The sequence below is a fragment of the Babylonia areolata genome, chromosome 21 (assembly GCF_041734735.1).
Source record: "Babylonia areolata isolate BAREFJ2019XMU chromosome 21, ASM4173473v1, whole genome shotgun sequence".
Taxonomy (NCBI): domain Eukaryota; kingdom Metazoa; phylum Mollusca; class Gastropoda; order Neogastropoda; family Buccinidae; genus Babylonia; species Babylonia areolata.
Window position 1 is genome coordinate 23,181,314 of NC_134896.1, and position 16,461 is coordinate 23,197,774.

General features: G+C 41.9%; 2 protein-coding genes across 2 annotated transcripts in view; both read right to left on the reverse strand.

Annotated features, from left to right (window-relative positions):
• The window catches only part of LOC143295843 (DNA helicase MCM8-like), a 60,930-nt gene extending 56,891 nt beyond the window's left edge, over window positions 1-4,039 (reverse strand). The window contains exons 1-3 of the mRNA XM_076607494.1: window positions 3,952-4,039; window positions 2,268-2,453; window positions 1,139-1,255 (exon numbers count right to left, since the gene is read on the reverse strand). Of these exons, the coding sequence (XP_076463609.1) occupies window positions 1,139-1,255; window positions 2,268-2,453; window positions 3,952-3,958 (310 nt within the window). The 5' untranslated portion in view covers window positions 3,959-4,039. The remainder of the gene's footprint in view (window positions 1-1,138; window positions 1,256-2,267; window positions 2,454-3,951) is intronic.
• Window positions 4,040-11,744: 7,705 nt separating this feature from the next.
• Window positions 11,745-16,461, reverse strand: part of LOC143295831 (metalloproteinase inhibitor 3-like) — a 7,227-nt gene continuing 2,510 nt past the window's right edge. Inside the window, exons 3-4 of the mRNA XM_076607474.1 lie at window positions 15,095-15,200; window positions 11,745-13,025 (exon numbers count right to left, since the gene is read on the reverse strand). Of these exons, the coding sequence (XP_076463589.1) occupies window positions 12,844-13,025; window positions 15,095-15,200 (288 nt within the window). The 3' untranslated portion in view covers window positions 11,745-12,843. The remainder of the gene's footprint in view (window positions 13,026-15,094; window positions 15,201-16,461) is intronic.

Genomic DNA, 16,461 nt, shown 5'->3' on the forward strand with positions numbered 1-16,461 from the left:
AACTATGGGAGATACAGAAAGAAAGTAAACATTTTTGTGAAGGAAAATGAATGTAGATTCTGCTTCCGTGCTTTATTCTCAATTACGTTGATTGTAGGTAACCGTTCAGGCATTTGTTTTGTTTTGTTTTGTTTTTGTTTTTTGGGTTTTTTTGTTTGTTTGTTTGTTTTCTTTTTCTCAAGGCCTGACTAAGCGTGTTGGGTTACGCTGCTGGTCAGGCATCTGCTTGGCAGATGTGGTGTAGCATATGTGGATTTGTCCGAATGCAGTGACGCCTCCTTGAGTCACTGATACTGATACTGATCAGGCATTTAAAGTCAAGATAATAATTTTTGTGCAACAAAAAAGTCTATTTCCACCTCTACATAATGACATTCATAAAAAAAAGAAACAAAATACAGCTAGAAATAGCATGCCTATTGTCAGATTATACCTGTATAAGAAATCAAAACAGGCTATAAGTTTATAAAAACAAATCACAGCTAGTGCAGACATGTAAGTAAATCACTGTCCCAACAATGACAAATGTGGGTACAGTCAACGTAAAAGGTCAGTCACGGTCTCAGAAACTGAGCTGGCAAGCTTTTGACAGCTAAGAGCTTTCGCCAGAGGGTGAAGCTCTTTGATGACATTTCAAGTTGCATGTAGGGCGATTAAGTGTCCGCTCTGCATGCGGCTTGCCACCTCTTCAAACTAGTCGACCATATGATTCAGTGAAAAAAAAAGTGCTAAAAACGAAAAGCGCATGTACATTTTCAAATGGTTAAGTTTAAGGTTAAAGGGCGGTGAATTCATATCCACCGTGCCCAGGCTTAGTATAGTGAGGCGGGTACCAATCCTCTCCTGCCACCATTTTAACCTTCCCAAACGCACGTCAGGTACCATACCCAGTCACACCTGAGCAGAGTGAGGAAAATCAAAGAAAAGCACCTTTCCCAAGGACACAACTCCATGCCCAAACAGAGTCTCAAACCCTGACCACTGGTGAACAGTGGATCAGAAGACAAACAACTAATTCTGCCTTGACACCTCAGTCTATTTACTTGTTTACACAGTAAACTGAAACTGCGTATGACAAGTCTGTCTTCAACCAACATTTGATATCAATCATTTCCCTCACACTACAGTTTTGGAATACCTTCATCAGGAAAATATAACCTCCATCCAGCGTACGGGGAGGCAACTTCAATTCTAGTTTGCACAAGCTGTGGCTGTGCTGGTCGACTGGGGGCAGGGTTATCCATCAGAAGCAAACCTGCACAGACAAAACAGAATCAAACACCTCTTTAAACTTACTGTACTATTTGTTAACATTTTTTAACATCTGTTAACAAAGCGTGGATCAACAAGCAGACATGTTTTTGAAAAACATTCAGGACAATGTATTGTATTGTATTTGTTTTGTGTTATTCTGTTTTGCATTATTCTTTTGTCACAACAGATTAATTTTCTCTGTGTGAATACTCTGTTTTGTCTTATTCTTCTGTCACAACAGATGTGTCTGCATAAAACTCAGGCTGCTCTTTCCAGGGACAGCAAGTTGCAACAGTGAGAGCAGCACCTTTTTATTCTGTCCACAAGTGTGTTTGCTTTCCAGTCAAAGTGGATTTTTCTGCATAATTTTGTCAGGAACAGCTCTTTGGTTGCCATGGGTTCTGTTACAAGCACTAAGTGCATGCTGCACATGGGACCTTGGTTCATTATCTCATCCAAATGACTAGTATCCATACCACCACTCAAGGGCAAGTGGAGGGGGAGAAAATACTGGCAAGTGTGGAATTTGAACCAGTGAACTCAGATTCTCTTGCTTCCTAGGCGAGTGCGTTACCTATGCCACCAGGCCAACACTCCATAACTCATAATGTTTTGAAATAGGTGGATCAGTGAAGATTTCTAAGCTTGATATTTTCTTTTTGGTTTTATTTTGCACCTTAACAAAATCCTTTTCACCAGATCAATTTGCTGGAAACGTCTTTGATCACAACTTCATATGAAACAATGTGAAAATCTGAAAAAAAATCAGATCATTCTTGAGCATCCATTATTTTATGGTAGCCTTTTCACCTTGTTTTCATATCTGTCTATCTCTCTCTATATTCATAAATGTATCAATTCAATGTATCAATGTATGTATGTATGTATCTGATACCTAACTATCTACCTCTTCATTCATAAATCTCTATCTATTCATCTTTATAAGTATATCAATTCATTATACACTTATTTACTATTGCGATATTTTTCAGAAATAGCATCTGTGTCCTTACCTCTTCCTCTGTTACCACTGGCATTATTACCACCAGCATGGTTTTGATTGTTGTTGCTGTATTGACCATGACCTCTTCCACGACCTCCTCTACCTCGCCACCATCCTCGTCCTCGATTCCATGAACCCCTGCCTCTGCCTCGCCATGGCTGACCTCTGCTTGGCTGACTGTCCATTCTCTCAGATCCTGAGAACACATCGGTAAAACATACATAATAATTCATGCACACATATATAAGCACTTCAGTTGCTACAACTTGTACAAGTAATATAGTTATGCAGTGACTTTTTTTGTTTGTTTATCTAGTTTTTGCAACATTGCAAACTTTCCTTCAAAGGAACAATTCACAACACATTCAAGCACCATTAATACTATATTATCAAAATACAATGACCTTTGGATATATGTCTCAGGTGGATGATTGAAATGAAGAAAAAGATGTTGATGAAGCATATTCCGATCTTAACAGGAATTCATATAATTGTACAATAGTTTGTTACTGACTTCAAATAAAAAATACATGAAGAATTATATATATATATATATATATATATATATATATATATATATATATATATATATATATATTCTGCTTCCTCTAAATCAGGCACATTTATTTTCATTTTCAAATATTATTCAAGATTGTTCTGCACACATGCATTAACATTTCTCTACAAGGAGGAGTTGTGCTATTGGACAGCTTCTTTTTTTTCTACCAGGTTTCACTACATACCATACTGCTTATACATTTGTTTTTGTTGTTGTTTTTTGCATGCATACGTATGCTTTGTGTCATACAAACATGCATTCAAAGCATACACACATTAGGCAAGTTTTCACATATCAATTATCATGCACATTATCTGTTTAAAATAAATTATATATATATATATATATATATATATATATATATATATATATATAATTTACAACAGGTGGTTTTTGTTGTTGTTGTTTTCACATATCAATTATCATGCACATTATCTGCTTAATATAAATGATATATATATATATATATATATATATATAATTTACAACAGGTGGTTTTTGTTGTTGTTGTTTGTTTGTTTGTTTGTTTTTTGTTTGTTTTTTTGTTTGTGTGTGTGTGTGTGTGATCCGTGTGTGTGTGTGTGTGTGTGTGTGATCGTATGTGTGATCGTGTGTGTGTGTGATTGTGTGTTTTTGTTAATCAACTTTGCACTGATCGAGTGTGCATGGATATAAGAAATTGTAATACCATTACTATGCCATATCCCTGGTGTTCATGAACAAGCATATGGGATAATACTCAATAGTTGGTGGGTTAAATCTTACTACAAGACTTGCACCAACTGACCAAGACCAGTAAAACTGTTTTTCTTCCATTGAAGTGACCGCAGTCATGTTGTGGACTGTTCTGTCACTTGGAGGGGTGGTCGGATGCGCACTGGGGGGTGGGGGGGGGGGGGAAGAAAAAAAATCTGGGCTACTGGGGGAGACTGGTGGTCCTTGACACAAATTTGTCAATGGCCTTGGCATCCACAACCTCCTGGGGGAGGTCATTACAGTCTCTAGTACAGTAGTAGTAGTAGTAATGTAGGGACTGGCATTTGACTTTCAAAGTAATAATGAAATAGAGACAAATCTGCAAACTTCATAAAAGACACTCCACTACTTACACAGGATACAGGTTACGCATCTTTACCATACATTGTCTTTCGAAAATCTGTTCAACTGCTTCTGCTTGCTTCGATGTGTCAAACTGCTTCTGTCGAAACCGACACTGGTTCGCGTTTGGCGCCCATCTTAGATAAAGGGAAACAACTTGTTTTGTTATCAAGTGGCGGTGATGCACGAAAATTGTGTTCGCACCATACTTTAAATTTTGACCCGGGCAGTCTTGAATGTTGAAAACCGGTCATCGAAAGAGAGAGAGAGAATGAATGAATGGTTTATTCATATAGGCCATTGCCCCAAGAGAGAGAGAGAGAGAGAGAGAGAGAGAGACAGACAGACAGACAGACAGACAGAGACAGAGACAGAGAGAGAGAGATTCAAAACTTTTATTACTCATGGCCCGTCCGGCATTGCCTTGTCAGTTCCAATCTGTCCTTGTGACAATAACAACACTGAATAACGAAAACGACACAACTATAATCTGATAGAGCGACAGAGCCAGCCAGCCAGCCAGACAGACAGAAAGACTTGGCAGACAGAAATTGATGCACTCACGCGCACATATAGCAGTCCAGTTCAACTTGACTCTTGACTGAATACAAACGCATGAACACGGCAGATGAACGTACTGACTCGATCACCATGACTCAGAGTCATGCTTTTTCAGTGTCGTTGTTTCTTTGTGGATTTTTACACACACACACTGCACAGACACACGCACTGACACATACATCGGCACACCACACTACACCGGCACACATGCTCAGCACACACACACACACACACACACACACACACACACACACACACACACACACACACACACACACACACACACACACACACACACACACACACACATATATATATATATATAATTATATTATGACCATGCATATGCGCGCGGACGGACACACTGGCACACGCGCTCATGCATATCAGATGGACGTGTTCTCCATTTTTCTCTTCCTCCTCTGTGTGTGTGTGTGTGTGTGTGTGTGCTATCGTTATCGTCAGCTTCTTCAGCGAAGGGGAGCAAAATAATATAGTGATAATTGCAGAGCGAATTTCTTTTATAGCCTCCACTACATGCATATCAGATGGCCGTTTTCTTCATCTTTCTCTTCCTCCTCTGTGTGTGTGTGTGGCTGTTTTTTTGTTTTTTTGTTTTTTTTCCCATTAATTATTTGCTGATACTTGTGAGCGAGCGACTTATGTCTACCAGAGGGAGTGAGACTACAGTATGTGCGCGTGTGCATGTCCACTCAGTCACAGGGTGTGTCACTGACTTCATTCCGCATAAGAAGGCCCGCGTCAAGGAGAACAAGTCCTGGATCTTCCCCACCCTGCGCAGCCTACTCAAGCAACGCGACCGCATTTTCAAGAAGATGCTGAGGCAGACGTACAAGCGACTACGCAGGGAGGCCCAACGTCAGCTGCGTAGATTCTTCTGGTCTTACCTCAGGTACACCTTCGAAGGAGACGTCTCTGGACAAGCTAGCAAGCACAAACGCTTTCGGATTTATATTAAGCACCAGAAGTCTTCGGCCACCGTCGGAGTGCCCCCCCCCCCCCCCCCCCCGCCCCCTCAGGGTTCAAGGGCGCCTAGTGGCGGACCCGATGGAGCAAGCTGACGCGCTGAATCACCAGTTCCAGACTGCGTTCAGTGAGGGCAGAACCTACACCGCTGAAGAGTTTACCACCAAATGTAAGATGCCTCCCAGCGACCACCCCATTCTGGACGACGTGACCATCACTGCCAAAGGTGTGAGGAAGCTCCTCCGTAACCTACAGCCTGGCAAGGCCCCTGGCCCTGACGGACGGCATCAGCCCTAGTGTTCTGAGAGTACTGGCAGGCGAGATCGCCCTGGTCCTCACCATCATCTTCCAGTCATCCATCGACACTGGCCCCCTACCATCAGACTGGAAAGACGCCAATGTAACACCGGTTTTCAAGAAGGGAGAGCAGTTTGAGCCAGCCAACTACCGCCTGGTGTCGCTGACCAGTGTCTGCTGCAAAGTACAGGAGCAAATCCTGACCAGCACCATCATGGACCGCCTTGAGCACCACGGTGTTCAAAGATTCCGGAAGGGGCGCAGCTCCTCGAGTTTGCTGATTAGCTGGTGGAGAACATGGCCCGAGGGAAACAGACTAACGTCCTGATCCTTGATTTTGCGAAAGCGTTCGATCAGGTCAACCACTCCCTTCTGATCCACAAGCTCCACCACTACGGCATCCGGGGAGCACTGAACCGCAAGATCGCCGACTTCCTGTGAGACCGGAGACAAGCGGTGGTCATCAACGGAACACGCTCGGACTCCGTCAGTGTCCAGTCCGAAGTCCCTCAAGGCAGCGTGCTCGGACCATGCCTGTTTCTGGTCTACATCAACGACCTGCCAAACCTGCTCACCACCCACACCCGACTGTTTGCTGACGACACAGCAGCGTACGATGTGGTGCGCTCCCAGGAAGAACAGGCCCATCTACAGCACAACCTCGACCAGCTTGCTGAGTGTGAGAAGAGATGGGACATGTCGATCCACCCAGGGAAGTGTACCACGCTGCCAGTGACCCGCTGCAGGAAGGTGCTACTGCCTACGTACCAGCTCCACGGGCACATCCTGACCACCACTGACAGTGCCAATTACGTGGGCGACACCATCACGAAAGACCTGAGCTGGAACGAGCACATCCCACCAGGTGCCTAAGGCAGCCCCTGAACCCCGGAGGACACGCTCTTGGACAATTCCCAGCCTGATATATATATATATATATATATATATACATTTGAACGCTTGAAACACATTCACACAAACACACAAGCATGCACACACAGATACATATAATAATAACAATGATAATAATGGTATTTATATAGCGCTGAATCTTGTGCATAGACAAATCAAAGCGCTTTCGCACCAGTCATTCTCACGCACGTATAACTCTAAAACTGGAGAAACTGAAAGACAAAGAAGAGGCAGGGAAGGGAGGTTATTTTGGGAAGAGGTGGGTTTTAAGGCCAGACTTGAAAGAGCTGAGTGTGGAGACTTGACGAAGCGAAAGAGGAAGTTCATTCCAACTGCAAGGTCCAGAGACAGAGAAAGAACGGCGGCCAACAGTCGAGAGTTTGAATCTGGATATGCGTGAATAGAGTAGATCCGAAGCTGATCGTAGTGAGCGAGATGGAGTATAGAGGTGAAGGCAGCCACAGAGATATGAAGGGGCTGATTTGTGAATACATTTGTAGCATAGAGTGCTGATCTTGTACTTTATTCGGTGTGAGACAGGGAGCCAGTGGATATGTTGCAAAAGAGGAGTGACGTGCTCAGATCTCTTCTTTCTGAGGACGAGTCGGGCAGCAGAGTTTTGTATGCGCTGAAGGGACTGAATGGATGAAGCAGGCAAACCAGACAATAGAGAGTTACAGTAGTCAAGGCGAGGGAGAATGAGAGAAACGACAAGTCTAGATGTTGCGTCAATGGACAGATATTTCCGGATGGAACTGATGCTCCGCAGTAGACAATGGCAGGATTGACATGTCTGACTGATAAATTTTTGCATGGACAGTGTGTTGTCAAGGACAACGCCGAGGTTCCTGACTGAACTTGAAAGAGGGATGGATGTACTGCCAAGTTTGATTGTGTCATTTGTGATCGAAGAGAGTTTTTGTTTAGTTCCTATGATCATTGCTACACACACACACACACACACACATACATACATAAATACACACACTCTCTCTCTCTCTCTCTCTTTGTTTGTGTGTGTGTGTGTGTGTGTGTGTGTGTGTGTGTGTGTGTGTTGTTTGTGTGTGTGTGTGTGTGTGTGTGTGTGTGTGTGTGTGTGTGTACAACACACTTTATGAAGACAGATGATCTAGATACTTTCAGACAGCTTGTTCCTTTTTTTCTCTCCAAACAATCCTTTTAAATTTACTTCCCTCGACTTCTAGGCCATGATAGATCTCAGAGTTTAGACCTATACGAATCATTGTTCTTGTGTGTGCGCGCGCGCGCGTGTGTGTGTTCAGGTTTGGTACATTAATGTCTGAGTTGCTCTACTGGACAAGTGAAAACCAGTACATGTTGACCCCAGCTAGTAGAATCTTACGTGGATTTATCAAAGCCTGACACTGTTTCACAGTGCAAATGTTGGCTTTTCTTTTCAGCTCTGCATGATGCTGTTTACAATAGAAGTTAAAAAAAATACTCTTGCGTTGGCCCTGGATGGTCAGCTGGGTTAAACTGAAATCAATAGTACTATTAGTGATGGTATTAAGTTAATGTGAAATCTGCTATACATAAATGATACAGTCGTATTTGAGGAACTTTCATCACAGCCCAGGACATGTTTGCTTGGTACACCATTTTGAGAAAGAGTACACCAATTTTGGACAAGAATACACCAAACACAAAATAATTATAACATTATAAGGTAAACAAGACTGGAAATGTAAATGATTGTTGCCAGGGTGAACTTGAACTGATAGGACTTTGGACCTAACCCATTTGCATTTTACATGAAACAGTTCCTTACAAGCAGCTGTTGGATCTTCATTTATTGTTCAGGTGAGATATTTTCCACCATTAACAATTTTGTATATTTGATCTTCATTCATAGTTGAATTACCTCGGGCTACCCCACCACGTGCATGAGTGGCCCCTGGAACCCCTGCCTTTCAGTTTTTGGCTTTCTGGCAGTTGCACCCATGCGTATTTCGTGGAACCAATACAAAACATTTATGTGAACAGCTGACGGGGTAGGAGACAGAGAGGAACGGTGGCAAAGGTGTGGGGGTTGCGTAAGATGGGGAAAGGCGGAGATGACCAGGTGTGGTGGTGGTGGTGGTGGTGGTGGTGGTGGTGGTGGTGTGTGTGTGTGTGTGTGTGTGTGTGTGTGTGTGTGTGTGTGTGTGTGTGTGTGTACACTGCTTTGTCAGAATATTATTATTTTGTCTTCGAACTTGCCTTTGTTACTGTTTTGTTAGACCTTTAGTTGTCGTTGTTGTTGTTGTTGAGATGAATGGAAAATGGAAACAGAAAGCATCTATTCCGTTGAATGACAATATTAGGAAAAGCTTGCAGCAACACTCTAGCGAAACAGATGTACCTATTGACTATTTCTAACTGCACCAACAGACAGACAGACAGGCAGACAGACAGACAGACAGACAGACAAAGAGACAGGCAGGCAGAGAGATAGGCAGCAGACAGTCTGTTACGCGTGAGAGTGACAGGTGGTCTGGGTTTCGGCAGATCCATTGTCAATGAGAGTGTGTAGGATAAGGTCCCCCCCCCTCTCTCTCTCTCTCTCTGTGCTAACTATGCCAACTCGCTTTACAATAGGAAGGATGACAAAGAACTTAACAAACAGGAGAAAAAGAAAATCTTACACAAATAATGATATGTACATCTTCAGATATATGACGGATATCTTCACACATCTATAAATTAGAAACTAACTAGAGTTGATTTTCAACGTAACACAACTAGAATATTTGTTTAATTTTATTATGGTTATGGTTTGTTGTTGCTGTTTTTCTTCTCCAAGCTGTTGTGTCGTCAAATGGTGAAAAGCGTGTGGTGTGTGGTAAAATGTGCGCCGTGTGTGTGTGTGTGTGTGTGTGTGTATGGACTCGTGTGCTTTTTTGAGTAGTAGTTGGCCTGTGTACACTAATTTCTGTTTGTGGCTATCATGTTTGATTATCTGATATGTATGTGTATATGTGTGTGTGTGTGTGTGTGTGTGTGTGTGTGTTTGTATATATACACGTAAATATCTGAGCTGAGCACGCATGCTACGCGCACTTTTTTTTTTTCAAAGCTGACCTCACTTGCATCCTTTTAGATTCCCAAGCATAGGTGCAGTGAAAATCGGTAATGAGGAATTGGTCATTAATTTTGTTGACATAATTTGTTGACTGACATCCTTTATCTGTTTTTTTTTTTTGGTGGTTTTTTTTGTTTGTTTTTGTTTTTGTTTTTTTTCTCTTCACTGAATATTTCGTCGACTAATTTTCTACATCCCTTCATAGGCCGCAGCTTCTATTGGGATGTCTTTGGGTTGTTACGTGATATTTCTCCTACCAATAGGCCTCACGCTATTGCATTTAAGAACACCACCAGATAGTGATTGTTGTCTTTGAATCAGTTGCCATGGGGACGTTAACCATCGCCGATTCCGAGATATTAATTTTTGACGATGACGTAAGGAGACGAAATCAGGCGTAAAGTTTACTTTTCTCTTCTCGGCGTTTGCGCCACACGAAATTTTCCATGTTTCTCTCGGTTTTTGTTCTCTGTGTTTCAATAATTTTGCCTTCTTTATGGGTGTTTCCCCCTATATCGGTTAGAAACGTATCTGTGTGTTGTATGAATAAAAACATACTAATGATGATGATGATAGTAATAATAATAATAATAATAATGATAATGACTGATGATGATGATGATGATGATAAAATGACGAACATCTGATCTTGCACGTTAATCTACCAGCAATATGAAGTCGTATCAGAACTTTTATTTGACGCGGTGTTAACCCTTTCAGCCCTTTAATGGCTTGTGTGTGTGTGCGTGTGTGTGTGTGTGTGTGTGTGTGTGTGTGTGTGTGTGTGTGTGTGTGTGTGCGTGTGTGTGTGTGTGTGCGCGCGCGCGTGCTCATGTCTGCGAGAGAGATGGGAAATCAATGAGTGCCGATCGTGGTCAATATGAAGTGTACCAAGTGGAGGCTATCGAAACAGCCTTCTTCTGCAATAGTTTGGTCCCTTATATGGGCAAAGTTGGAAATCTGTTATCTCCGAAATTACCCCTTCGTCCGCGCGGATACGTATTAATTTTTTTTTTATTTTTTTTTTTATCATTGTAATATTGTAAATGATAATGATTATTTTGATTGTTGGACAATGCACGGAATTTTTATCGAGCACTCCAGAACAGAACGCCACAGCACGCTCTCACGCGCACATAAACATGCACCCGCACGAACACACGGACAATCTCGACATGTTTTCTTTGAATGTTTCATCTGTTTTTGTCGTTGTTTCTTTATGGCTTTTTTTTCTCTCCATTTTGTACTACCACGTTCCTTTTTCGTAAATTAATTTTTTCCTTTTCTTCTTTAGGTTTAGCGCATGTTTGAGTTAATAAATTCTGAGCACAACTCATAATCATAAAATTATTTGTTTTTTGGCTGCTTCATTCAGGTAAGTGGGTGGCGGAATAGATCGATAAGAGCGGCGAGTTAGCAGTCACAGGTTTGAGAGTTCGAATCCCGGCAAGGTGGAATATAAAAAGAAAGTAATAGTGGTTGAAATCAAGAATATGGATTGACATAATTATGGTGATGAATAGTACTAGTACCTGGGGACGGGTAGTCTTAGTAAAGTGCATCATGTTGTTGTGAAGGTATGTTCCAGTTGGTGATTCCTTGGAACGTTGAGAGTATACTACCTCCCAACGTGGACTTGTGAGATGATCCAGACTGAACCCTAAGTGGCTCTGAGACTCATGAGGACCTACCAAGAAACACAGGTCCAGTCCACTGAGCAGACAGAGACAGAGGCTGATACTGATCTGAACTCAGTCATTAGGATGGCTCGTGGTCTTTTCACACCAACGGATCACATTTCCCTTGCTGGTGTGATGTTTAAGATCTCTTTAAAAAAAAAAAGAAGAGAAGGCTTATTGGAGAATAAAGAACTACTAGCCTGCTCATTTTCTTTGCTGGGAAACACACACACACACACACACACACACAAATGTAACAAAGAAAAACAAACAAACAAACAACAAAAAACACTCACCACAACCACCATAAACAACAATGAATGCTTCGATTTTATTTTTATCGAAAAAAAAAGAACTTCGGTCATGGAATTTTAGTGCAATATTGTCCAGTGAGCGCTTTTGGCTTGTGGAACACATTTCAAAGTTGGGTCTTAAGGGTCTTTTCAGGTATTAAGCCTTTGGTCTTTTGTGGATTAAATGTCTGTCAATATATATAATTTTATATCTATCTATCTATCTATCTATCTATCTATCTATCTATATATATATATATATATATCTAAATATCTATCTGTCTACATTAGATGATATATAACTATTATAGTAATATTCATTGCCACCCACCCCTACCTCCAGACCCCGTCTTCATGCATACTGGTATGGACACCGATGCATATTTAGACGTGGTGCTTATTGCATGCCTGTGACAAAGTAATCCTGCGTGACTGGAACACTATCGATGCTGTCTGTCTCCAGGAGAGGCTAACCCGGCACTTCCACGTCTTTGACAGAAGATCACTGACTGTGCATCCAGGACAATATAATTCTACATGTCTGGGACAATGTGATAACTCTATGTTTAGGAAATGATACCACAGCATGGATATGACCAGATAATACAAGATATCTTTATTCCACGAACGGGGAGAGCACCCCTGAATTTCACACAGAGAAATCTATTCTGACAACAACAACAAAAAAGAAAAAAAAAGTACCAAATACAAATAACAAGATAATGCAACATGCCAAGAACTTCTCCTCCAACCCCAATATTTGGACTCATGTTCCACATGCCAAGGACTTAACATAAAAATTATTGCACGTCATAAACAACATGCACTATTCAGCGCCAAAAGAAGGTAGCGTGGATAATTAACTCTCTCCGTACGAACGACAAAAGAGGCGACGATGACAGATTTTGCACAGATGCTGACATCCATAAAACGTTGCAATAAGAGAGGGTGGAGGGGGTGGGGTGGGTGTCCCTGTCATCAAAGGGGCGGAGGAAGGCAAATAATGAGCGATTTCTAATGACGAAAGCTACAGGCGGGTCCACTCAGACAGCCAACTGGAAAACAGCGGAAAGCGAGGGAGATACTGGGAGAAGACTGGCCGGCCCGAATGCGTTGAGTTAAGGGTTGTCGTCGGTCTCTGGCGACATGATAGTAATTAGGTTGCCGTATCGGTTGTAGCTGGCACAGAACTCATCGGTGGTGTTGGTGGCAAGGGCACTCCTCTGCCCCTCACTCAGTCTGTCCCAAGCCGTGTTTGGTGAGCAAAGCCCTGTGCGGGCTTTACCGTCGAACACAAAGCCTGTAAGAAAGTGTGTATATATATATATATATATATATATATATATATATATAATAAAAATAAAAAAATCAAACAAGCAATGAACCGATGAATTAACCAATCAACGAACCAATCGTTATTAATGAGTAAAGGAATCATTCAATGAGTAAATCAATCAACCAATCAACCAACCGTTCGATTATCTGAACAATAAGGAAACGCAGAGGACACAGACACAGACACAGACACAGACACACACAGACACAAAGACACACACACACACACACACACACACACACACACACACACACACACACGTTTCTAGTCAAAGGTTTTAATTATTCTTTCATTCCTATTGGAGTATGGAGACCTATTGCAAAATAATGATCTCATGTCCAGAATAAACATTTCAAACCTGCTCGCACCTGAAATGACTTTTCTGCCTCCATTGCACATAAAAATTTTATTACAAAAACTGAAAACTGATTTCGGAGATGAATATCTTTAGGTACATACCCTTTTCACAATTGATCATACTTGGGACATACCACACACACACCCGCACACACGCGCACGCACACACACACACACACACACACACACACACACACACACACACACACACACACACACAACATTTCCTTTGTGTAACTATTCCCAAAGTTTACATTTGTGTTGATAAGATTTATGAAGCACACGTTTATATGTACCAAAGAGTCATTCGATGATTGATACCTCCTGACAAGCTGTCAATCAACATGCAAAATAACAAAGCCAATCAAACCAGACTCAACCAAAAACACGACACCCTTGCTGTACAAAACGAACGAAGCAAAACAATATAACACTGAATAAACAGTAATTCATTTAGGTCGTGGTTTCCCAAGGTTTGCGTTATCATTTGTGTCAGAAACAAACCATGGCATAAACACGAAAAACTTCATACCACAAAATTAATCAATCAGCTCTCAACTATGGCTTGCGAGGTAAACTGTAACATTTTGCGTTTTCGTTACGTACAGAGTCCATGTTCTGTGGCATCAAATGGCATTTTATCATGATAAAACCTTCTTACTATCAAATTAAACAAGAAATGAAAAGCCCACAGACGCAAAAGAAGAAGTGGCTGCCTTTATATCTACACCCCGTCTCGCTCTCTACGATCGACTTCGGATCCACTCTGTTTACGCATACCCAGATTCAAACACTGCACTGTCGACCGCCGCTCTTTCTCTGTCTCTGGACCTTGCATTTAGAATGAGCTCCCTCAAGTTCGGCCTTAAAACCCACATCTTCCCAAGATAGCCTCTCTCCCTTGCCTCTTCCTTTTTTTTGACTCACTTGTGTAAACAAAGTGAGTCTATGTTTTAACCCGGTGTTCGGTTGTCTCTCTCTCTCTCTCTGTGTGTGTGTGTGTGTGTGTGTGTGTGTGTGTGTGTGTGTGTGTGTGTGTGTGTGTCCGTGTGTCTGTGTGTCCGTGGTTAACTTTAACATTGACATTTTCTCTACAAATACTTTGTCAGTTGACACCAAATTTGGCATAAAAATAGGGAAAATTCAGTTCTTTCCAGTCATCTTGTTTAAAACAAAATTGCACCTCTGGGATGGGCACAAAAAATAAAAAAAGACGCCTAATTATATGCAAACTGCATTTACTGTTATATTTATATTTTTTGTATTCTCTAAACTTGGCACTTTGACCTCTTATTCTGACACAACAACAAGAGGAGTCATTATTATCATTTTTTGTTCAAACAGGAACTTCTTTTGCTAAGCATGGAATTTTTATTTATTTTGCAAACGTTTTGGTGTAGATAGTAAAAAAGGGAAATTACTCTGTAATTAATGCTAGGGGACTTATTTTATCACAAGTGAGTCTTGAAGGCCTTGCCTCTCTTGTTCAGTTTAGAGTTATGCATGCGTGTGACTGACTGGTGTGAAAGCGCTTTGATTTGTCTCTACATAAGATTTAGCGATATATAAATACTATCATTATCATTCATTATTAAGAAGAAGAAAAAGGAGGATGAGAAGAAGAAGAAGGAAGAGAAGGAGGAGGAGGAGGAGGAGGAGGAGGATGTAGAACTGACCGAAGTAGACGGTGTCAACATCAAGGGCCAGTCGCGTTCCACACAGACTGCCTTGAACCCGGGTTCTCAGTTCGATCGTGTTTGAATTTTGCAGAGACTCTGGTACCTGTTTGAAAAATCAATCAATCAATCAATCAATAAGAACGACATACTCACCGTCGTCATCGTCGTCGTCATCATCAAAATCATCACTGAATCAGTCAGGGAATCTGGTACCTGTTTGAAGACATCTTCTTCGTCGTCGTATTAATTTTGTCGTTATCACTGTCGTCATCGTCATCATCATCATCATCATCATCCGATTCTTCATCGTTTGGTTAAACCACTATCATCATCGTATCGTCACTGTCTCGGTGTTGTCATTGTCGTTAGTGCTGTTATCATCATTGTTGTCTTCGTCTTCTCTTCAACACTGCCGAGGCTGTCGTCGTCATCATGATCGTTCCCACTATCATCGTCGTCGTTGCCGTCGTCATCCTTAGCAGTATCATCGTTATCACTAGAGTCAGCTTACACACGACGCGTTCTACGGACCAGGATTGGGTTTCATGAGTGATCTTAGCAGCGCCATGTTTACTTAACGTGCAGAAACATTTTCCAAAGTCCAGGCTATTCTTCTTGACGGGCACAATAGCCGACTGGTTAAAGCGTTGGACTTTCAAGTTGAGGGTCCCGGGTTCGAATCTCGGTAACGGCGCCTGGTGGATAAAAGGTGGAGATTTTTCCGATCTCCGAGGTCAACATGTGTGCTGATCCGTTTGTGCCTGAACCCCCTTCGTGTGTATATACACACAGAAGATCAAAATGCGCACGTTGAAGATCATACACGCCATATAATTATGTCTTTTTGAGTGTGTATGTGTGCCGTGCCTGAAATATCATGATTGAAACGAATGACTGATGAGCGTCTCATGGCAGCGGTCAGTCGGCTCCACACAGGTCGGTAGCCTGTTGTGTGCAAAATAGCCGAATGGTTAAAGGATTGGACTTTCAATCTGAGGGTCCCGGGTTCGAATCTCGGTGGCGCCTGGTGGGTAAAGGGTGGAGATTTTTCCGATCATAATTATGTGTAGACCTGCTAGTACCTGAACCCCCTTTGTGTGTATACGCACGCAGAAGATCAAATACGCACGTTAAAGATCCTGTAATCCATGTCAGCGTTCGGTGGGTTATGAAACAAGAACATACCCAGCATGCACACCCCCGAAAACGGAGTATGGTTGCCTACATGGGTAAACAAACAAAACGGTCATACACGTAAAATGTTAAATGTTGCAAGTTTGAGTGTGTAGGTGTGCGTGCCTGGCATCTGATTGAATGACACAGGAAACAAATGATGAGCGCCCAATGGCAGCCGTCAGTCGGCT